The 23,546-nt window shown below is 37.3% G+C and overlaps 1 protein-coding gene across 15 annotated transcripts in view; it reads left to right on the forward strand.

The window, feature by feature from the left end:
- Positions 1 to 23,546, forward strand: part of CSPP1 (centrosome and spindle pole associated protein 1) — a 92,676-nt gene that overhangs the window by 50,113 nt on the left and 19,017 nt on the right. For 12 of the 15 annotated variants that reach the window (XR_004904374.1, XM_036031188.1, XM_036031193.1 and 9 more), the window contains 8 exons: positions 5,081 to 5,233; positions 8,655 to 8,767; positions 12,557 to 12,706; positions 13,115 to 13,261; positions 15,802 to 15,906; positions 17,640 to 17,706; positions 18,291 to 18,408; positions 23,153 to 23,292. Coding sequence is in view for 14 of the 15 variants with exons in the window: in XM_036031188.1 (XP_035887081.1) it covers positions 5,081 to 5,233; positions 8,655 to 8,767; positions 12,557 to 12,706; positions 13,115 to 13,261; positions 15,802 to 15,906; positions 17,640 to 17,706; positions 18,291 to 18,408; positions 23,153 to 23,292 (993 nt within the window). In the remaining variant the exon portion in view is untranslated. The remainder of the gene's footprint in view (positions 1 to 5,080; positions 5,234 to 8,654; positions 8,768 to 12,556; positions 12,707 to 13,114; positions 13,262 to 15,801; positions 15,907 to 17,639; positions 17,707 to 18,290; positions 18,409 to 23,152; positions 23,293 to 23,546) is intronic. The other 3 variants (XM_036031195.1, XM_028533644.2, XM_028533645.2) reach the window with 1 other exon arrangement.

The raw sequence follows: 23,546 nt of genomic DNA on the forward strand, positions 1-23,546 counted from the left end.
TATTTTATGGACTTTATTTCTAAAATGGTAAAAACTTGGGCTGATTTGATTTAGTCTTTAGCCCGGGGACATGGACATCGAGAGAATTCCTGTTGTGGAGATGCGCAGGGTAAGTTCTAAGACAAAATTGAAGGCCCACTTCGTTATCCACAGAAAGCCCGGTCTCTCTAAAGTTGGACTGGGCACTGAGAAATGCTATGTTGGTGTTGGGTTCAGACCTCCACGAGGAAGCGCCTTCTCTCTGCTCTGTCCTCACATCTCAGCAAATGGATCTCTATTTTTTAAGATCATTTATACTCTCTTCTCTTGTCTGCCCTTGTCCCTCCATCAAGACCTGGATGACGTTATAGTTTTCTGTTAGTAAACTTTTTTTTTCTAAAGTGGTCATAAGTGCTGGCTTGATGACAGTTCAGGAATACTCCATGTACTAAACACAAAAAGTCACTATGAAAACAAAAAAAGAAACTAAATTATTAACTTTTGAAAAGACTGGAGAGTAGAAAGGAGTGCAAATCATAGCCTGTAAGGCAAAGTCTCTTTTTATGTAGCTTCATGCAAAAGAGGTATTTTGATAAATAGTATAATAGGTTAGAAAGCTTGTCTTCTTCAGAGTACTATTTATTTATTTTTATTATAAATTGTCTATCCTCTGATGATGGTAACTTAATTGCAGAGAAGAGCTCATGTTAGTTGGCAAGTTTATACCTAAATTAGTAGTTAGAATTTTAAAGAATTTCCTAGTGCTCTGACCAGTGTGGCTCAGTTGGTTGGGCATTGTCCTGCAAAGTGAAAGGCCCCTGGTTAGATTCCCAGTCACAGCACATGCCCGGGTTGAGGGTTCAGTCCTTGTTTGCGGTACATACGAGAAGGTAACCGATCAATGTTTCTCACAGTGACGTTTCTCTCCCGCTATCTCCCTCACTTCCCCTTTCTCTAAAAATAAATAAAATCTTTAAAAAAAGAGTTTCCTAGTAAAAATAATAAAACCCTTATTACAAGGGTTTTAAAATGTATATATGCATATGTATATAAAACTAGTAAGATATCTTTAAAATAAGTGATCTGGAATAGTGGGCAAGGGATATTGTGTTTAATTCATATAAAAATAAGGAATGAAAAAATTAAGTACTATTTATGTATTGTTTTTGTATTGTTTTGCATTGTTTTTCTGTAGGTATCATGTAATTAGCCATGGTGTAATAAATTGTTTAGGGAGTAGAGTTATTTTCCCATTTGTGAATCTGTGACATTTTCTTTTATTCTTCGGTATGTTGTGGAATTATTCTTGTAATGCTAGCAATTTTGTATTAAATGATATGATTTACATTTGAAATAAAGTCCCCTTTTCAGTGACATCTTTGCATTTGGCAAATTACACTCTTGACAAATTTACCTTTTTTATTTTCACTTTTTAGCTGACTTCAAACTTTTTATTATCCCACTGAAAGATAAAGGAGTGACAGTTGATTGACAAATCATTTTTTCTAGTAAAATATCAAAATAGATTTGTTTTGATTGCTGAATCTGATAGTCTTGAATCTTAAATAATAATTATGAAGTCTGATGAAACTAATTTTATTTTTATGTAAGTACATTGACTATTCTAATTGAGAGGATCATGTATAATCACAACAGTAAATTATAGCATGTTACTAATTTTGAAACTTATCATAGTGTTTGTTTACTTATAGGGTATTTACCTCTTAATTTATGGTTTGTGTAGGTGAATATTAGAATGAGGTTACAGTCCCTAAGCACTCACTAGTAGGTAACAGCCACAGCTGTGAGTATCATCTGGAAGGAGTGAGCTTGATATCCTGTATCTTGTGATAAAAAAAATCCTATTTGTATTATTATTTGTGTGACTTCTCATTTTTGTAGACTGGCTATTCTAGCAAATTGGATGACAATGAGATTATTGATTTCCCATTTAAATTATTCCATTTTTGTGACTTTTTTAGAGACCTCAGTTTTCTCATCGTTTCTGTTTTCATTTCACTCCCACATCCAGGTAGATCTCAGGATTTGGTGGTGATTTCAGGAGCATCTAGCTAATTCTTGTTTTACCATCCCTGGCACTTGGTAATTTTCTTGTAATCAGCTTTTCTCCGTGATTTCACCCAGTCCCTTCTTACATTTTCAGTTTTTCTACTCATTTCTCATGTCCATTTTTTACATACTTAGGGTACTTGTATTCTCCCATCCAAGTACTAACCAGGCCCGACCTTGCTTAGCTTCCGAGATCAGACGAGATCGGGCACGTTCAGGGTGGTATGGCCGTAGACAGGGTACTTGTATTCTTAAACACAAACAGAACTCTTGACCTTGTTATGCTTCCCTTATCATATAAACCACATTCCAAAAGTAGTCTGTGCTTGTTGCTGCCAGTCGTGCCTCTATTGCTTCGTGTTCCGTAATATGACTTCTGGCTGCCACTGCTCTGCCAGTGCTATGTTTTCAGAAATAACTGATGTCCTGACTTCTAATCCATGGTTTTTACTGTTGTCAGTCCTCTTCCTCCTTTTAAACAAAATTTTATTGATTTAGAAAGAGCCAGAGGGAAGGAGTAAGGAGGAAGAGGAGAGAGATAAAGAGAGAGAAATAACTACTTGTTCCACTTATTTATGCATTCATTGCTTGATTCTTGTATGCACAGTCAGGATCCCCTGACTGGGGATCAAACCTACAACGTTGGGGTATGGGGATGATGCTCTAACCACCTGAGCTACCCTGCCAGGGCTAGTCTTCTTCCCTTGAACTGGGTTGTCAGTTCCTTCCTTCTTTTGTGTCCTCTCTTCAGCTGACATTAGGTGCATGTTATGAACCAGTTTAATGCTTCTAGCTAGGTCTGTGAACACCTTTGTTCTAGGACTGTGTTTTAATATTGTGTGCTCCTTAAGTTAGATATGCTCTTTCTCCATCCATTCTCTCCCTCTTCGTCTCTGAATTCTCCTGTGTTTCTCTTTAGGCCTACTCTGTGGATGATCTTAATATCCTTTTCTTGGTCTCTGACCACTTTTAAAATTCTTCTTCAGCTCCAACCTGTCTTCTGAATCTCTGCACCTGAGGCTTGGTGGATTATGCACACCGAGTTTGCAAAACCAAACTTCATTTGTAAGTCCAGCTCATCATTGCCTTTTTCTGTAAATGCATCATAATTCTGATCATTCAAACTAAAAACTACAGAGTTCTTTTGATTCCTTATGACCAGTCAGTTAATAAGACAAATGTATAGGTTCTGCCTCTTCAGTGTTCTTTGAATTCTCTTCATTTTTGTCCATGCTACCACCACAACTGAGATTTATGTCTTACTTGGGCTTTTGCCATTTCCTCATTACTTCTTCATTCTTCCCCCTCTGTTTTCTATAACTGAGCTATATGTATCAAAAATATACCCAATTTGATCATTCCATACTCAGAATCATTGAGGATTCTGGAATCTGACTGGCTGAGTTCACATTCTTGTTCTGCCCTTTACAGGCTTTGTGGTCTTTGAGCAAATTAATTTAATTTAATTTTCTCATCTATAATACTTAGGTGAAAGTAATAGTACCATATCATATAGGTTATATAGAATATAAAAATATTGAATACTAAGTGTTAGCTGCCATTATTACTAGTACTAACATAACTAACAAAACTGTCTTCACTATCAGAATAGAACAGAATTGAGAATCATCAGCTTATGTTTCAGAATATTCCAGAATAGGCACCCAGCCTGTATTTTCCTACTTTATTTCTCATTCCTTTATTCGTTTTGTGCTCTAGTCAAGCTGGACTACTTTAATGTTGCCAGGACACTTTTCATGTTGACCTCCTTGGAACTGTTTCTCATACTGCCCATTTCGTTTTTAAGCTTTCCCACCCACCTTTATCTGTGAAGCTCTATGTCCATCCTGTCCTAAACGTTGCAATAGGATATGAGTGTCCCTGATTCTGAACTCCCATTCTCATTGGTAACATTCCCTTGTTATTTACCATGTTCTCTCTCGTGTCCTAATTACAATTTATGTTTGTAACACGTTCTTGAACATAACAGGCTTCCTGCTGACTACTTTTCATATCCAGGTTTAAGTTTGCTGTCATTGCTGCAATACTGTCCAAATTGTTTATGTTAAAATTTTGAGTTCTTCAGTCATTTGGGTCTGTTTTGAAGATTAACTGGTTGTTTGACCTAGTCCCACATGCTCAGATTTTCGCCATGTGTATGTGCTGTTGCTGTGTAACATTGGCCCAACGTGTACTGTTCTAAAATAACATTTATTATCTTGCAGTTCTGTGAGTCAGTACTTTGTGAGTGGTTTAGCTGGATGGCTCTGTGTCAGTGATTCTCACGGGGTTGCAGTCCAACACGTCACGGTGTGGTTTGTAGTCATCTGAAGCCTTGACTGCGTCTGTGTAGTCTGTTTCCAATCTGGCTCCCTTAAAGGGCCCCCAAAGCCTCAGTTTCTGTCACGTGGGCCTTTCCCTTGGGCTCCTTCAGTGTCCCTGTGATGCAGTAACTGGCTTTCCTCAGAGTGAGTGATGCAGATCAGACAAGGTGGAGATCGTAACGTCTTTCATGAAGTAGCTTCGGAAGTCATATACCATCGTTCTGCAGTATCTGTTCTTGAGAGCGAATTACAGATGATGGCCCACACTCAGGGGAAGGGAACTGAGCTCCATCTTTAAAGGGAGTATTGTCAAAGAATTTGGTGATATGTTTTGAAACTGCACACAATTATGGCTTTTCACTAGGAATGCTAATGATTTTGGGTAAATTTCACTATGACTTGCTTTGAGTTGTTGCTGTATTTCATATATTAAAGAGATTCCAGGTTTTGAGTAGATAAATGTGATTTTTATGGGTTGTCATATGTTCTTAAGTTTTCTACTGATTTTGAGTTTATAAGGGTTTTTTTTTTTAATTTTCTATGTTTTGGTAATTTTGGTTCTGTTTTCAGGGCACCAAGATATCATTGAATTATTTCAGCTCTGTCCTGTTGTTTTCTCCCAGATTTCCTACTTTGAGAAAATGTATTAAGCATACTAATTATAGAAATGTATTTATTGAAATAAATGGCTTATTTTTCCCTCTCAGCTGATTTGAATAGGATGCACAGACAAAATATAGATGCCTACCATAACCCAGATGCAAGACCACATGAAGATAAAAGGGCTGTTGTATCACTAGAACAAAATTTAGCCACTTCAAATGCTGAGAACCTAGAAGATTCTGCAAATAAAAACTCAGGTGTTTAATCACATTCTATGTTTTCTTTACATTTCTAAAGTTCAGTAACGTTTCTGTTCTCTGATAGTGTTATTATATTTTGAGAATATGATTATTCTGAGTCAGGAAGTATAACATGTTATTTGTGCTTTTTGTTACCTTTTCTTCATAGGTATTTTGAAAAAAGTGAGTAGGGAAATGTAGTTTGTTTCTTAATTAATGTCATTTCTTCTCAGCTTTGTAATTTGCTTAGATATATTTTAGCTGTGGCTTCTGTTTTTGTTTGCTAGTAGGAGTACATTGCTTAAAATGAAATAGCCTTTTCACACATGCACTTGGCTTCTCATACCCATAACTGTTTGATTGAATTGGTGAGAAGTATCAGATGTGGTATGATGAATTGTACAATGAAATAATTTTTTCCTTGTTTGTAATAATCATTTGCTCTCCCTTATAAAACTACAATGTACACAGAACCGAATAATTACATATTTAATTTGATACCTGGTCACATCCTCCTTTTTTAAGCAAATATCTTTGGTTTGCCATTAAGCAAATACCCTTCAGTTGAGAGTTCTGTAAATTGAAAATTACTCATCAGCTTTCTTTATGACTTGCCAGGAAAAATTGTCATCATTTTTCTTTGTCAAGGGTATATGGAAATATGTTACATATCTAAAAATCAAAGGAAGTTGATGCTATAAAAGTAGCCATTTATTTGCTATAAATTCTGCTTTTGTACTTTCAAAAAAGTACAGAAGTTTTTATTTTAGAGTAGAAAGAATTTTACATTAGAAAGTTTTTATTTTAGAGTAGAAAAAATTTTCATTAGGAAGTCCTTCTAAAATATCCTGGACTTTAACTTTTTTTTATTTTTAACTCATAGGACTGATTAGCCAGACAGGCAGATTAAATGGGAAGCTGTGATTAGAATCACTAGCCTTGCCTCTTTCAAGCCTTAATGGTAGCGCTACTCCGTGCAGCCTTCCAGAACGCTCGGCAGATGGAGGGTTTGTTGTTTCCGTGGCAGCCTGAACCACTGTTTGATTCCTAATTACCAGAAATGCTTTTGTCCTCTGATCCACAATAGATTTTACCCAGCAGATCCACTTTTGATTTGGGGAGCGCTAGAAATTGGAACTTTTGATTTTGATGAAATTATTCATTTGGCTGTCACTGTGGGTCTGTAATAATTCATTGTGCGATAGGAGCACCAAAACTCCTTTTCACATTATTGCTGCGTAGAGAATTTTGGCTTCTTTCTGATTATCATTATTTTTCTCTTCATTTACCTTTTCTTCTAGTAGTCTGAATTGACATCTCTGTGCTTCAGATGCTATTCTCTGCCCTTTTCTCCCACACCCTGTATTGTTTGTAGTTCTGTCTCAGCCTAGGACTTTTCTCTGTGTTAGTAATAAGCATGTAGCTCTGCTTGCCAGCAAATCCTGGAAAAATAAACAGTTTCCACAACCCCTTTCTGAGAGAGAGCTCAAGCGTGATGATTGCATGTGCTCAGAATTTGTTGTCTATGGCCATTCTGCACGCTGCCAGGATTCCCCCCTTTTTTTGTGAGTTGAAATTTCCTAAATTAATTTTTATTCCCTAATAGCCTAAAATAGACTTTCTGAGTGTAAGAAGCTAAGTCATCTAATTTGTTGCTATGCCTTCATATATATGTGTATGTATACATATATGTGTATTATGTGTGTGTTTATACACATATGTACATTCAATATTTTAAAGGCCTTAGGGAACTTGAATATATCTGAAAATTGAATATTATAATGCATGCTTAAGGTTCATCATCCGGAATGTTTTGTCTTCATTAAGTCTGTTGTGAGGCCCTTTCTAACATTCATTTTTTCCCCTTTTATGGTTCTTGGATGAAGAACCATATTTATGGAGTCATAGTAATTTGACTTAAACTTATTTTTTAGCTTATCATGATGCCTGTTTATTTTGTGTAGAACAAATGTTTCCCTCTGGTTTTATTTTTATAATTTATTTATTTTGTCTTTTCCTGTCTTTAATATTTCTTCTCTAATTGCTACAAAGGCTTAGAATTTGAGTAATCATTAAAGTGAAACATCCCATTCTATTTTGTTTTGCCAATCAGCTTTTCCACCATAGCATAAGATTATAAAGTACTTATAAGTATTGATTTGGCTTTCTGCTGATCTATTTGAATAAGCATTAATAAATTTATTTATTTGTTTACTTATTTAGTAGTGTTTTCTTAAAGTAAGTACATTTTTAAAATTTAATCTTTCTTGGATTTTATCCCATTACCATTTAGTCCCCTTATAGGGGGGTTGAAGGGGGACCATTAATAAATTTAAATATGGAGGCAAAGAGACCTGCATGGCAGCTCAACTTGCCAACAGTCAGCCTACACAAACCACATAAGTGAGAGAAATAAATGCTTTAGATTTATGGTATAAAGAATGAGTCAGTAAATGAAAAATAATACAAAAAGTTATATGAGGCTTAAATTTAAATACCATTTATTTCTTTCCGCATTCACAGAGACTTTTGGGGTATAATTATTTTTTAACTTTTATGAAATAATATTTTTCCTTTCTCAGAATGTGTAATACTTAGATAACATTTTATTATTCATGTTTGTATCCCATTAATTCGATAGAATTAAAAAATATTGCAATCAGCCCTGGCTGGCGTAGCTCAGTGGATTGAGCGCAGGCTGGGAACCAAAGTGTCCCAGGTTTGATTCCCAGCCAGGGTACATTCCTGGGTTGCAGGCCATAACCCCCAGCAACCGCACATTGATGCCTGCCCACCCCCCCTCTCTCCCCACCTCTCTCTCTCTCTCTCTCTGTCTCTCTCCCTCCCTCCCTCCCTCCCTTCCCTCTCTAAAAATAAATAAATTAAAATCTTTAAAAAATAATTGCAATCACGAGGAGTCATTTTAATTTTTAGAATGTTTTTAGACCTTACTTTCTTATTTATTGTTTTAACCATGGATGGGAAGACTTTTGGACTTACTAATTCTTTAGACAATTTAGATATTTTTATATATGTATACATAATATGTTTTAGTATATAATTAAGCAGTATTCTTAAGAAAAAGATATTTATACCTATAAGAACTTAAATGTTTATTTTTCTTCTCATAAGTTTTACTTTAAAGCCTTTGCTGTAATCAGAGGTATTTAGCTTTTAAGTTTTCTTGTTGTCCTTCAGGTACAGATATATTATGATTCTTCAACTCTTAATTTTATTTTAGTTTCACTATTTTTTTTCTTTCATTGCTTTTTGTTACTTCAGATTCCAATCTCAGTTTTCCTTTTCTGATTGTAACCTCTAGACTTCCATATTTAGCACATTTTTTTCAAAATATGAATTTAGTAGCTAACTATTTTTTAATGTTTACATTTTCTAAGCATTGGCTAATGAAATGTTTTTGCAAAATTTCTCTTTCAAGGTCATATACAAACACAGAGCTCTCCTTTTGCTCGAGGAAATGTATTTGGTGAGCCTCCAACTGAACTTCAGATTAGACAGCAAGAATTATACAAGAATTTTCTTCGGTTTCAGGTGAAATGTTTACTTGATCATAGTTGAAAAATTTCATAAGAGTTATTAAACTAAACTTGCTGCAATTTTATCCACAGGGTAAAGAATAAATTCTCAAATGCCATGCAGTTATCTACAATGTCTAATGTATATCAGGTATAGGTAGTAATAAAATTATGTCACATATCTGAGAAAAGAATAAGGACACATGTTAGGTATATCAGTTGACTTAATCTTTTCTAAACTTTTTAAAATCACTAATTGTTAAAGTGCTGAAATTTCTAAAACTGAAAGACTTAATATTCATCTTTTAGGCATAGTCTTTCTAGATGCTTATGTATTAGAAAGTCAATCATTTTTTTCCCCAAAGGATTTGATATTCTTGACTCAGTAGTATAGTTATAAATAACTAAAAATTTGATGTAATCACATCTGCATTTATTTGCTGCATTTATGTATGTAAACAAGTAGCATTTAAAATACTAAAAATGCCCAGAGAAGGCATTTGATCATCACGTGTTTATTAAGCAAAATTACTGAACTCCTGTACCCTGTCCACCCTCGTGCTGGATACTACGGAGGGCTCCTGTGATGAATGAGAGACCTGCTCATGAGGGACTCAGTTTCCTCTCCCCTCCACTCCCACACTGACTTTCCAGTTTCAGATTACTCCTGTGGCCTGCTTAATCTTCCTTTTATATGACTTCACATATTACTCTTTTTTACTCAAAGAACTGGTAGCAGCTTTCTTTTCCTACAGGAATTTCCATTGTCCTTAGTCTGACATTTAAGGCTGTCCAGTCTAATCCCAATTTCTTTTCTTTCTTTTTTTTTTTTTTTAAAGATTTTATTTATTTATTTTTAGAGAGGGGAGGGAGGAAGGGATGGGGAGAGAGAGAGAGAGAGAGAAACATCAATGTGCGGTTGCTGGGGGTTATGGCCCGCAACCCAGGAATGTACCCTGGCTGGGAATCGAACCTGGGACACTTTGGTTCCCAGCCTGCACTCAATCCACTGAGCTATGCTAGCCAGGGCTTAATCCCAATTTCTTAACTTCCTCTTATAGAGATTCTACTCTAACATGTCATGTCATCTTTCTAATCCTAATTTTGTGGATGCTTACATAAGGCAGCTGTCTTAAGGATGACTGATCTTGCATTAGTGCTTAGGAGGTATTGTTGGGAGTTTTGAAAAGTTTTGAAGCAGGGGGTATTTTACTAAGAGTGGTAACAATAGAAATGGAGGGAAAGACCTTTCTGAGGATCGCCAGAATGAATGGAGATATTGAATGTAAGAGAGTGGCACTAGAGGCCCCAAAGGTGTTAGCCACTGAAATCAGGCAGCAGCATTTTGAGGGTCATAGAGTGAACCTATTGAACTTGAAAGACCCCGTGGTGTGGTGTCCATAATGACAACTCAAAATTTAAGTAGCTTCTATTGTACTTAGCAAGTGTCACATGGTCTAGGGTAGAGTTCAGGAAATAAATAAACTAAAATCTTGAAATTGTATGGCTTGTTACTATTTATAAGATACTTTTACATGTAGTATCTCATTAAACCTTAAAACCCTCTGAGGAGCGCATTTAATTTTTTACATGCAACTAAAATACAGGCAAAGAGGTGCATCCATGGTGGCAGAACTAGCAAGTGGGAGGCCAGTGCTGGAACTAAGTCTCCTGACTCAGGATCACATCTGCAGGTGCAGAACTTGTGTCTCTAGGCAATTCTAAGAAGTCTTCCCTTCTGGAGAAATCTACTAGTAATGGGGAAGCTTTGACTCTCTCAGTTTCAGAGTAAGTCCAGCTTTCAGGCCTCCCTGTAAACCCTTAGTGGACCCATTAGTGGATTGCCCTCAGATGGTGGTTTACATATTTTTCTTTTAGCAGCCTCTTAACCTTCCCCATTTTTCCCTCAAAGCCTAACACAGAACTGGCTAAATGGTATTTAGTATAGTGTCTACAAAAAATATCCTCAAACTTAACTGTTAAAAGAGCTGTTATAAAATGTTCAAATCTGTGCACAAAGATGGCAACAGAAGCCTTGGCTCCATGTCTGCACCAAAGATATAAGTTAATACAGTAGAAGTCTTCATATAGTTGTTTACCAAAATTTTAATTTGGTAAATAACACATGGGAGTTTTCAGATACCATTTTTAATTAGACCTTTAAAAAAATACATTTAATAGACTATTTACAGGAGCCTTGAAGCATTTTTGTGCCATACGGTTTGAAAACCATTCACCTAGAAGCTGGTTTTCCTCTTTCCATTGAACGACTATGCAGCATTTCTGTTGGAATGACATTTCTGAGGATTCACTGGGTGTGTGATCCACTTATGATTGTGATCCTTAATGACCCTGATTATCATTTTTCTTCATGGAGTAGGAAGAAATGGGGAACTGATTGTTAAATGTGAGGTTTTGTCATATAGTCCATAAGTGATGTTTCCTGTAGGAGAAATAATTATGTGCACACTGCTTAGTACTAAATATTAGGATTGTGCTGCATATTCAATAGTATTGTGAGATAGTGTTGAAAAAAGCTCTAGCATGCAAAACCATGGAGCATGTAGGAAGATTCAAGTTCTTATAGCTCAAAAGATTGACAGCACTAGATATAACAGGCTTGAAGCTAGATGTATTGCAGATAAGAACAATAAAATAATATGAATAGCCATAATCAAGGCATCCTTAAGAGTAACAAATCTATTGGATACCCAGTACACATGCTTCCCTACTTCACACAGGGAGGACGCAGACTCTATCTGAGGATTCCCTTCCTTCAGACCTTGGACTCTGCGTTGGGATATTCCCTGAGTATTCAGCACTGCATGCCATAGGTGGCATTCAAGATGAAATTTAATTATGAGTCCTTGTGGCCAAAATCCTCTTTTACCTTACAGGCTGGCAGTAGATAAAAAAGAAGAAAGGGCATTCCTGCATAAAGAATGATTGAATGCTGAAATATTGATTCTGCTGTTGTTTCAGGATACTAATCAAGCCAAGGACCTTTGAGACATCTATTTATCAGCTGTTATACAATAATATAATCATGAATTATTTGCTAAGTACCTTTTATGCAGGAGGAACTTTTCTGTTTTTTTTACATACATTTTCTTTACTTTCATTCTTTGAGCTATCCTTTGAGATACAGACATTAACAACTTTTTATAAGAGGAGAGAGTCGAACAGGAAACTTTTTTTTTAAGATTTTATTTTTAGAGAGGGGAAGGGAGAGAGACAGAGAGGGAGAGAAACATCCAAGTATGGTTGCCTCTTGAGAGGCCCTACTGAGGACCTGGCCTACAACTCAGGCACATGCCTTGACTGGGAATCCAACTGGCAACCCTTTGGTTCACAGGCGGGCACACAATCCACTGAGCCACACCAACTAGGCGAACAGGAAAGTTTTGTTTATTTTTTTTAAGATTTTATTTATTTATTTTTAGAGAGGGAAGGAAGGGAGATAGAGAAACATCAATGTGCGGTTGCTGGGGGTCATGACCTGCAACCCAGGCATGTACCCTGACTGGGGATCGAACCTGCGACACTTTGGTTCGCAGCCCGCAGGAAAGTTTCTTAAGGTCACACAGTTTTAAAATATTTGGTGGAGCTGGACTTTTACTCATAGCTCTGAAGATTACATCATGTAGCCTCCCTAATAAAGTATAGGAAAATGAAAAATTGAAGAGGTCAATTTAACTTGCATAAAGATGATACAAATATTGAATTCATAGGCTGCTATGAAAAATTAAGTGGCATTCCAACTTTTCAGTAGTTTACAAAGAAATAACTAGATTTAATTCTTTAGATTGAAGAGAAGAAACAAAGAGAGGAAGCAGAGCGTGAAAGGCTGAGGATTGCAGAAGAAAAAGAAGAAAAACGGCTTGCAGAACAGAGAGCACGGATCCAGCAAGAGTATGAAGAGGAACAGGAAAAGAAAAGGGAGAAAGAGGAGGAGGTGCATTTTTTCCCTACTCTATTTTTCTACTTAGTCTGAAAATGAAAATTTTATTCTGACTTGAAAAAATATTTATTACTTACAGAGGAGACCAGTCTTGGTGTACATTTAGAAAATACCAGATCAGTATTCATTCATTGGTTATTATTTTATTAAAATGAAAGACTAAGTTAAGAAGATATAAGTGATGACTTTTTAAGCTAAAAAATAGTTTAGGCTGTCTAAAGATGTTAAAGAAGATGCTTTAATTTTTTATTGTTAAGCAGACAATTTCTTGATGTTAAGAACACCGTATCATCTATATCTTCAATTGTGCATCACTATTTCAGACAAATAGGCAGCACATTTTTGAATGGGCTATAAGAATGTATATATGGAGTGTATATATATTTTCTCTTTATTTTAAAGCAAAGACTGAAAAATGAAGAGCTTATTCGGTTAGCTGAAGAAAGACGAAAAGAAGCAGAAAAAAAGAAGAAAGAAGAAGAAGAAAAACATAAACAACAACTTCAGCACTACTATGAAAGAGAAAATATAATTGGGGAAGAAACAAAGGTCAGTTTCAGATAGAAATGCCCGTTAAACCTGTAGGGTAACCACTTTTGGTGTGAAAGTTGTGGAGTTACTAGCATAAGGCAGAGAGCAGAGGAGGGGCACTTGTCTTTTTTGTTTTACAGTGGCCTCTGGGTGCACGCACTAACTTCCTGTATGAGACGATGTCCCTGGGCTGGGTTGCTATTTCCCCCATGAGTGTAATAGGGTTACTTAGCTCCTCTTGTGTTGTTCCCATGGTCTATGGACCAGCAGCCTCCAGATCGATCATGACAAGAGTAAGTATAGAAATTGAGAGTGTTTGGAAACTTATGTAGCAGTTTGTCACAGTAATTTGGTATCTGTTAAATCTACTAATAACAGGTTGGGCTTGAATTGTGTAATGTCTTTTTAAAAATTTTCATTTATCTACTAATGTGTTCTGACTCTGCAAATTTGTCCTCGATGCATTGCATGGATTGGAAATTAAAGAAGAAAAACTGGTGGCTCACCACAGACTGAGTTGAAGTCTGCATCTCCGAAATAGGGGAGTTGAAGTTCACAGTTAGGGGCATGAATCAACATTACTAGACAGGTTTTCTCTCTAGAAAGCTACTTGCTCCTTAGAGGGTTTAGTTTACACCCGTACCCACATTTCGAAGCTGTATTTAAAATTCTGTATGCATTAGTATCATGAAGGACTTGTTAAAAATGTATTTTCTTGGATCTCACCTACAAAGTACCTGATTTACTGGGTATAAGGTCATCCCAAGAATCTGCATTTTTACAAGCATACTGAAGGGTTCAGATGTAATCAGCTTGTGGACCACATTTTTTAAAAAGCCTGCATGTCTTGTAGGTTTTGTCCAGACGTTTTTAAAAATTTAGATTTATACAAACATTGTTTCTTCTAAGCAGACTCACAGAAAGATGACTTTGAAAGAAATTTATAAATAAGATCATTATGTTTTGTTTTATTTTCAGTGTTCTAGGAATGTTAGGCAATGGTCTTCATTCTTAGGATAAAAAGTTGGGTGTATATATTTATTTGTTAAACCTTTTAAAATGTATTACTCAAATGTCATATTACTGCTTTGTAATTAATAAAGTTTAGTTTTAGAGCAGTGTTAGGTCTACAACAAAATTGGGTGGGGAACACAATATTTCATTGCTAATTAGGTTATTTAGAATGAAAGAGACTTGTTAGTTTCCCACAGTTGTGTTTCTGCTAATTTCTAATTATGTTTAAGAAGAAAATGCTATTTCTTAGCAATTTCTTAGCAAAATTATAAAATATAATTTTATGACTGTTAAAGTTTAATTGTGAAGTACCATGAAGTTTTAAACCAGCTTTGATCTGTTTAATGCATTTTGCCCTTAATTCTGAGACTATCATTGCTAGATGCCATTTTTCCTTATTTATGCTTCTCCAATACATGTTTTTGTTACTCCTTTAGTTTTTACTTGTCACCATTTTTTTTTTTTAGTTGCCTTGTACATTTATTTAGTTTTTGAATTTGTTTTTAGGACCATAACCTTGTCTTTAAGACACTGCTAGTAGTCATCTAGAAGTTTTTTGAAAAAAGGTCTTTTTTACAATATATATTTCTAATTTTATCGAAGTCACCAATGAATGTAATATTTGATTTTTTACTGTGCAAAATGAACAGTTTAACATCTGCACATGTACTCTGGTCTAGAGAGGTTTTTTTACCCTGATAATTATTACTGCATTTTGTTGGGAGTTTTTATGTTTTCGGCATTTTGATTTTAATGTGAAGTTGGAAATTGTTAGCTTTATTACACTATAAACTGAAATTCTGTTTTATTTTCGTATGGAGACACAGAACCACATTGTGATCTGGAAAATTTCTTCATCCATGATGCTTTTGGTGACAAGGGATTGAGATTTTAGGTGTTGATGTACTGTTGTTTTCCAGAAAAGGGGTTTGTTTATTTCTTGTATTGTGTAATTTCTTTTTATTTATTTATTTATTTATTTATTTATTTTTGGGCAGAGGGAAAGGAAGGGTGAAAGAAAGGGAGAGAAACATCAATGTGTGGTTGCCTTTCACATGCCCTCTGACTAGGGACCTGTCCCGAAACCCAGGCATGTGTCCTGACTGGGAATCGAACCAGCAACCCTTTGGTTCACAGGCTGGTGCTCAGTCCATTGAGCCACACCAGCCAGGGCTGTGCTGTTTCTTTTTGTTAGGGTGATTTTTTACTTTGGCTGTACTTTTCTTTTCATTACTTTCCTATACTCAGTATGCTGTTGCTTTACTTAAGTTTGTTGAGTTATTTTTTCCTGATCTGAGAGTAATATTTTAATAAGGATATCTAAATCCATTTATGTTTATCATAACTGATATATTTGATCTTATGTAACTGTTTTTCTGACTTTTTTGGTAAAAAGGATTAAATAAAATCAAGAACATTCTGAACTTATATGATCAAGTATTAAGGGTGTGTGTATATGCACACTCACACATAGTATGTGTACATGTGTGTGCACATGTGATTACTGGTATGTGTGTGCATATGTATGCATTTCTTTTTTTCAGCGCTTGAGACAGCCTTCTCCTGTGGTTCCTGCTCTTCAGAACAAAATTGCAAGCAAAGTCCAAAGACCTCCTTCAGTTGACAGCATTATAAATTCCTATATTCAAGTATGTACTTTTTCTTATGATTTGTTAGTCTTATCTAAGTTATTTTTGGTTGGGGGAATTGAATGAGATTTTCTTATTCATGGTATTTAGCTAGGTGAAATCTGAAATATAGATAACGTCTACATTAACTTGTCTGCTGCTTTGGTTGTAACTGATAGGTCTTGGTGCCTTAAAGTTTAAATTTGTTGACAAATCATAATTTAGCACATTTTTTTTTGTCAAGGCTTCCAAGGTCTTTTCTTCAGTAATGTATCTTTTAACTCCTAATGAAATCCCTTCACGCTAATGAAGTCCCTTATGTAGTCAAAAGGAAGCTGGGAAAATGTTTTGGAAGGGTTGATCCTGGAGTTGACTCTTGAAGAATGCATAGAACTTTGCCATAAAGAGGAGGATGACGGACTTTCAGCACATGAAAATCAGGGAGGGAAGTGTAAGGCATGTGGCTCATGTGGAGAATACAACATGGTGTGATCTGGGTCTGGTAATACCTGGGCAAGGTAGTGGGGGACGTGGACAGAACAGATGCAGGGTGTAGTATGGAGTGGAAAGGGGTTTGATTATTCCAGACGAGTGGCTGCCAGATTAATTACCAGAACAGACAAGCATTAGCAGAACACCTTCCTGAATCCCACCCTCTGAGATTCTGATTTGGTAGGTCTGTGGTAGATAATGTCTGGGAATTCATTATAACATTTAAATAGGAGAAGAACATGGCCAGACTTGTGTTGCATAATGTTCTCTCAGGCAGTGGTGTGGAGATGTATGTTGGAGGCCAGGATGCTTTTGCAGAAATTCTGATGTGAGACTTTGCTTGTCTAAACAAAGGCAGTGACAATAAGAACTGAGAAGGGGTGCCAGTGTTAAGATGCATTCAAGAGACAGATAGTGGTACTGACTGTGGTGGGTAGGAGTCAGTCATAGCTGTCAAGTTTCTGGTGAGGTTAAAGACTAGCTGGTTGAAAATAGAGGTCTGGCCTGGATTTGTAGGTGTGGAAATTGTGAACGTTGTTGCTTGTCAAGTGAATATCCATGTCAAGTTGACTGTCCAGGATGAGTTCAGAGGCTGTAAAGAGGGCTGAAGATGTAAAACTAGGGAATTGCCAACATTTGAGAAGCAGAGGAAGGAGACAGAAAGAAAGGTGGCAGTGAGCGGCAGTGATGTGCATTCTACTGGCCAAGTAAAATAGCAGCTTAAAGTGCCTATTGAGTGCATCACTTGGGATCACCTGGTGATTTTGGAGAGAACAGGATTAGTGGAGAACAGGGTAGTGCGGTGCAGACAAAGGTGGTAGCTGGGTGGTGAAAAGTGGGTGGGAATAAGGATGTAGACACCTTATGTACTGCATTTCTCATCTTTAAAGCTGCAAGTTTCTGAAGGGAAGGAGGGGATGGACAAGAGATAGTGATGAAAGGTGAGATGAGAATTTTTTTAAAGAAGGGAGAGATTTTTAAGCATAGTTGAGATTAAGGAGAGAGGAAAAGGAGAAAAGGGACCAATTTATGGAGTCAGTCACCAGCTACAGGGTGCAGGTTAAGGGGTTATTTTGAATGGGACAAGGACTTCCCATTTCCTTCCCATTGTGGTGGGAAGGAAAAATGGATGTAGGTAAGTTTACAGGTAGGATAGTGGGGAGGGTTTTTTTTTCCACATATAGATACTTCAAAAAAAGTGTACTTTTCGAGTCCTGAGTAGGGATGACATCCTGAGTGCATCTGTCATGATTGTTAAACAGGAACGTTCTGTGTCCCGGGCTCAGTCTCCGCCGGTACCTGCCAGGAAAAATCAGCTCCGTGCAGAAGGTAGAGTTCACTGTTAAACCTGTAATCTAGGACATTTTTTAGCCCTTTATTTCCAAATAATTATAGGCTCAGAACATTGCAAAACAATATAGAGCTAGACAGGTCCTGGGTACCCTTTGCGTTTCTCCCGGTGGTAACATCTTGCCTAGTACAGGGTCACCACCAGGAAATGGACGCTGCGGCACTCCGTAGGCATCCTCCAGGCTTCCCCAGTGTCACCTGCATTGTTCTGTGTTGTGTGTGTGTAGTTCCCTGCATTCTTACTGCATGGATTTGTGTGACCACCATACAGCCAAGGCACGGAGCTGTTCCACCACTGCAGAGGGAACCCCTGTGCGGCTCCTTATGGTGGCATTCTCCCCCAGCCCCCAAATGTTTCTTAACTGTAGAAAGTCCTGTGTTATCAGAAATGTGTTTGTGGGTCTTAATGATGTTTATAAATGTGATCTGTATATGGAAAACATTAAAGATAATCATAAAAATGTCTCAGCATTTTAGCTTTATGATGTCAGTCCATGTTTTGATGCTTAATCTTCTGTTCTTATACCTGTCTTATTTTTTTGCTTCTCCATGGGAATTTTCAGAGGAGAAAAAAAATGTGATTATGGAATTATCGGAAATGAGAAAACAGCTTCGTAGTGAAGAGCGGCGTCTACAGGGGCGGTTGCGACACTTGGACAGTGATGATGAAATTCATATAAAGTGAGTTTCGAGCTGCCCTTTTTATTTGTTCCTGAATGTTTGTGTTCAGGATGAGGAGTTGGTGTCAATCAGAACCAATCCAGTAATTCTAGTTTTGGACCAGGGTTAATTAATCTTTATGGTAAAGCCCTCTTGATTAGATAGAATGGATAGTTTGCATGCTTGACAGTGTTTTTAACAGATTGTTGGTGAAGTTTTAATGACTGAAATAGCCTTTTCTCCCAAGAGAAATCTAGCTAAATAATTATACAAGTTTTCTAGTGCAGAGGGATTCAGTGCAACTAATACAAAAATAGTGTGTGACTTTTGAGTCTGTTTATTGTTTGTAGCATATTATATGGTGGGTAGGTTTTCTCCCCTGCCTTTTTTGGCAAAGTCATTTTGTCAAAGTCAAAAGTCATTTTAAAATGAATATGCTTTTGACTAACTTTCCTCAACTTTAGGTAAAGTTGCCTTCATAAATTTTTTATCCACAGTTGTTGAGTTTATTCACTGTTGAGATTGGGGCTTTTTAATGAATATGTATTTAACCTAATATTAGATATTTACATTGAGCATTGTAACTGTCCTTTTGTACTGCCAATACTACACAGGGTCCAGCATAAATCCCCTTTTTTATTACAAAATCTTTGATTACAAAATCATAAGCATGTAATTTTGGAACATAACAGTATCATACTCAAGCCCCATATGGCATTTTAGGTGAAATGTTCAAATTGCTGTCCATTTCATGTGAGACATTCACGTACCCTACCAACCACACTCAATGGCATTACTTCTGCCAGAGCCTGTATTTATGGTGGTGGTATTGACAGAGGAGTTGGGAAGAGAAGGAAGAAAGCAAAGGAAGAATGAAGTAGCATTTCTTGAAGGAGAACTAAAAATACTATCCCTAACCACAAACTGTTTAATAGTGTTAGGTTTGTGAAAAATCAGTATTGGGAGCAGCCATTCTTTAAGCTCTGTCTTTATGTTGAATTGTCTGCTGCAGAAACTAGTGAATGAAAAATAATTGACTAATTGGGACTTTGTGTACCCTAGGTGGATGAATGTCGAAGGTGCTTTGTAATCTAACGTAAGTGTTGAGGAAGCCCAGGATGGGAGGGGGAGTGGAAACAGGACTAGAAGCAGACACAGACTAGACATTACAGAAACAGTCTGCTTCCCTCCCTTTCTTAGTCTTCTGCAGAATCAGGCAGAAATTTGGTCCTTGTGAGGAAAATGATAGAGGAATGGAAAATGTCAGAGTTGGAATTATCACAATAACATTATGAGGGCTATTTTTACATTTTCCTTTAACAGTGTATTTTTTCTGAAATACTTATTTTCCAGCAGAGTAACTTACAGACAACCAACTATTTCTGAACATTTTTGCCAAAAGGACTCAGAAATTTTCTAAGGCAGTGTTCTTCAAATTGTTGCACTCTTCTAGTAGATTATAAAATCAATGTAGTGGGTAACATACAGGGTTTTTTCTTAAACAGTCTATTTTGGCATAATTTTAGATTACAGAAAACTTGCAGACAGTACAGCGAGTTCCCATGTACCCCTCACCCAGCTTGCCGTGTGACTGTTTCTCAAGGCACCCGAGTACATCTGCATTATTGCACAACTGAGAAGGGGGCATTGGAATGTTACTGCTAACTGGATTTCAGACTTTTTGGATTTCTTCAGTTTTTCTGTAATGTCCTCTTTCTGTCCCAGGATCCAATCAAGCCAGGGACCACACTGCCTGCACTTGTCGTGTCTCCTAGTGTCCCGTGCTCTGGGGCAGTTTCTCAGTCTCTCCCTGGTTTTCATGACTGTGACTGTCTAGAGCAGGGCCAGCCAGGTGTTTTGTAGAATGGCTGCCCATCTGGGTTTCTCTGGCATTATCATAATCAGTCTGGGATTAAGGGTTTTTGGAAAGAATAGCACAGCGTGCCCCCTCATCACAGCATATCATGGGTACATGACATGCCTGGGATGGGAACCCTCCTTGTTTGGTTACGGTACTATTTGCCAGGTTCTGTGCCTCAGTTACTGTCCTGTGCACATGCGTCACTAGGAGTGGGGTGGGGTGGGACTAAGCTCCATCTCATGGAGCAGATGTTACATACCTAATGCATTTTTTTAGAATTCTGTAAGAAAGATTGATTTCTTCTTCCCCCTTTATTGATTTATGCAGTCATTTATTTATATCACTGTTGTCTCATGTGTATCTATTTTGTACTTGGGGTTATAATCCAGTACTAGACTATTTATGTTGTCTCTCAGAGAGTTGCAGCATTGGCCCAATATTGGGAGCTCTTTCAAGGCTGGCTCCTGTGTCCCTTTGACATGTCCCCATCCTTTTTTTTTTTTTTTGAACACTTCCTTACTTTCTGGTTCTACAAGACAGTGGAGGATTGCCTTGTATTGCCCCTGCCCCAGCCCAAGAAGCAACATTCCTCTGAAGGGCCCCGGTTCCTCTTGGGGAATGGTATTTAGAAACGAAGCTCTGCATGCTGGTTGTTGCTACTGTCATTGCTTCTAGGCCTTGGACAGAGCAGGATAATACATATATGTATACTCAGTCTTAAACATATCTATCATTGTTCCTGTGTTTAACAGTTTGTATGTAATTTACTTAATTTTATTTTTGTCCTCACCCAAGGACATGCTTATTGATTTTAGAGAGAGGGATGGGAGGAAGAGAGGGAGGGAAACATCCATGTGAGAGAGAAACACCTCTCCCTTACATGCCCCGACCTGGGACCAAACTTGCAACCTAAGCACGTGCCCTGACCAGGAATTGAGCCCATGACAATTTGGTTTACGGGATGGTGCTCCAACCCACTGAGCCCCACCAGCCAGGGCTATAATTTATGTTCATGCTGTCTTGGACTCTAATCTCATATGTGGTAGGATTTTAATGTGGCATGTTAACCTGCTTAATTATGCTTTGCTTAGATTGTTGTTGGCATTCTCCAAGCATGTTCTGGCTAAGTAAAGTTTACGTAGGAGATTTCAAGACAGCCTGGCTAGATAATGAAATGTTAAGCTGAGGTGGCAATTTTCAATGAATAATTCATCCATAGTAGGCCAACTACTACTTAGTAACTGAGAGATCAGTATGTTTTTTTAATATTTACTTTTATGTTATTATTAATGCCTTAATTCTTGCTGCTTCTATAGTCTAAGCAAGCATATTTAATTCAGTCAGTGGATTGTTGATATTTTATTTTCATTTGGAAATTGAAGACCGTGCTTTCTTGTGGCAAACCAGTGTGGAACTTAAATGAATGAGAAACTAGGCAGCTTTTCAGGTTTCTCATTCGCAAACCACACACGGTGACTTCTGCCCCCTGAGGTTCTAGTGAAGAATAAATAAATGTGCATATTTGAAAATGCCTTGGAAATTCTACATGTTAAGTTAGATATGTTAGAATTACAGTCACTTTGTAAGAATTGGTTAAATACATTTATTATTTGGTATAATTTTAATTATGTATCATAATCAGAGACACCTCACAGTTGGCTCTTTATTCCAATTTTGTAATAGTTCCACATAAAGAAACTTATTAAATTCACCACACTATTGAGCTTCTACTGTGGACCAGACACAAACAAACACAAGCTCACTCACATGCACAGATCTAATAACTTAATTCCTAATGTAGCAGCCTATTTAACTGTTGGCGTTAATGAAAGTAGGTAGGACTTCTGTATTTAATGGCCTTCTTGTGCTCGTTTTACATTTTGATGAGCCTCCGCTGCAGTTCCTATGACCCTAGGTAGTTCACTGTTAGAGGTCTGGGTCAGCCGTGATGAGGTGGTTTTGTGGCCCTGCTGAGTCCATATCCCTGAAAGGAAACTTAATTCCAGGAGAGCAGGGGTGATGCCTGTTGGGACCCCAGCACTCCCCTCCAGATGCCAGGGAAGATTCAGTGAGTCAAGTAAGGCAGCGGTCTGGCCAACTCTTACACCTGTGGCTTAGAGCTGCATCTTTAAAACTAGTGCTGAGGGAAACAGCTGCAAATGGCTGGTTTCATTTTATTTTCGGGGCTAGAGCACCATGCCCCATCCCTGTCCTCTCTTAACAACACTCCCCCAAAAGCCCTAGAAGAAAACTCCCTTTCTGAGCTAGCTGCCTATTACATTAATTCCCTAGGTACCACAGGAGTAGAGTATTAACTAGGTATCAAGTTTTCTGAAAGCCTATTGTAAAACTACTGTTGGGGGCTTTCAATAATAACTCATTATATTGGGCACCATATTAATACTGTATTTTTCTGTATAATTTCTGTTTTAGGCTGGGGGGGGAAGGTAACATTGAGTACCTAATACATGTCCAGCACTATGCTGGGTACTTACAGTATATAATTGCACTTAATCCTCATACTCTTAAGACTAAATAAAAGGGGTAGGTACTGTCTGCCTCTCACAGATGCTGAAATCAAAGCTAAATTGCTAATAAGCAGCAGAGCAGGCCTTTGAATCTTGGTGTCTCTGACCTCAAAGACTGGTCCTTCTATGACATGAACATCTTAATGTAAAGCTAAATCATTTTACTCTTACAACAAAGTACTTTGCATCTGGTACTTTGAAAGTTTATAAACAATGACCTTATAAATACCCTAGTTTTTCAATAAAAGGCATTGAAGTAACAGATATTAGAATGTTTATAATATACTCTGATGAAAGATGCTACATTTCTTGACTGAAACATGAACTAGAATTTCTTCCCATAGAACATACATTTATCATAATGTGTCACTTACAGGAAAAGAGAAAGGAACCCCATGGATGTATTTGACATGGCTCGACATCGGTTGCAGGCTCCTGTCAGAAGACAGTCCCCGAAGGGCTTAGACCCTGCCACTCTTCAGAATATTTATGACTTTAATGAGCTGAAAGACAGAGGTGAGTAGAACACTGTCTTTTAAAGGTATGGCAAGAGAGTTCTACCCGTATTCAGGGATCTTTAGACATGTTCATATCCTTTTTCTAAAGTAAGGGTTTTATTTATGATCTGAGTTTTAAGTGAATAATACTTGGCATAACGTAGTTCTTCAGTCCACCCGTCTGAAGCCTTACCTTGGCTGACTATGCTGTTAGAGCCTCGGCAGTTGATCGAATCGCACAGCAAAGTGTGAAGAATGGCCCTTAGAATTTCA

This window comes from Phyllostomus discolor, chromosome 7 (assembly GCF_004126475.2).
Source record: "Phyllostomus discolor isolate MPI-MPIP mPhyDis1 chromosome 7, mPhyDis1.pri.v3, whole genome shotgun sequence".
Lineage (NCBI taxonomy): Eukaryota > Metazoa > Chordata > Mammalia > Chiroptera > Phyllostomidae > Phyllostomus > Phyllostomus discolor.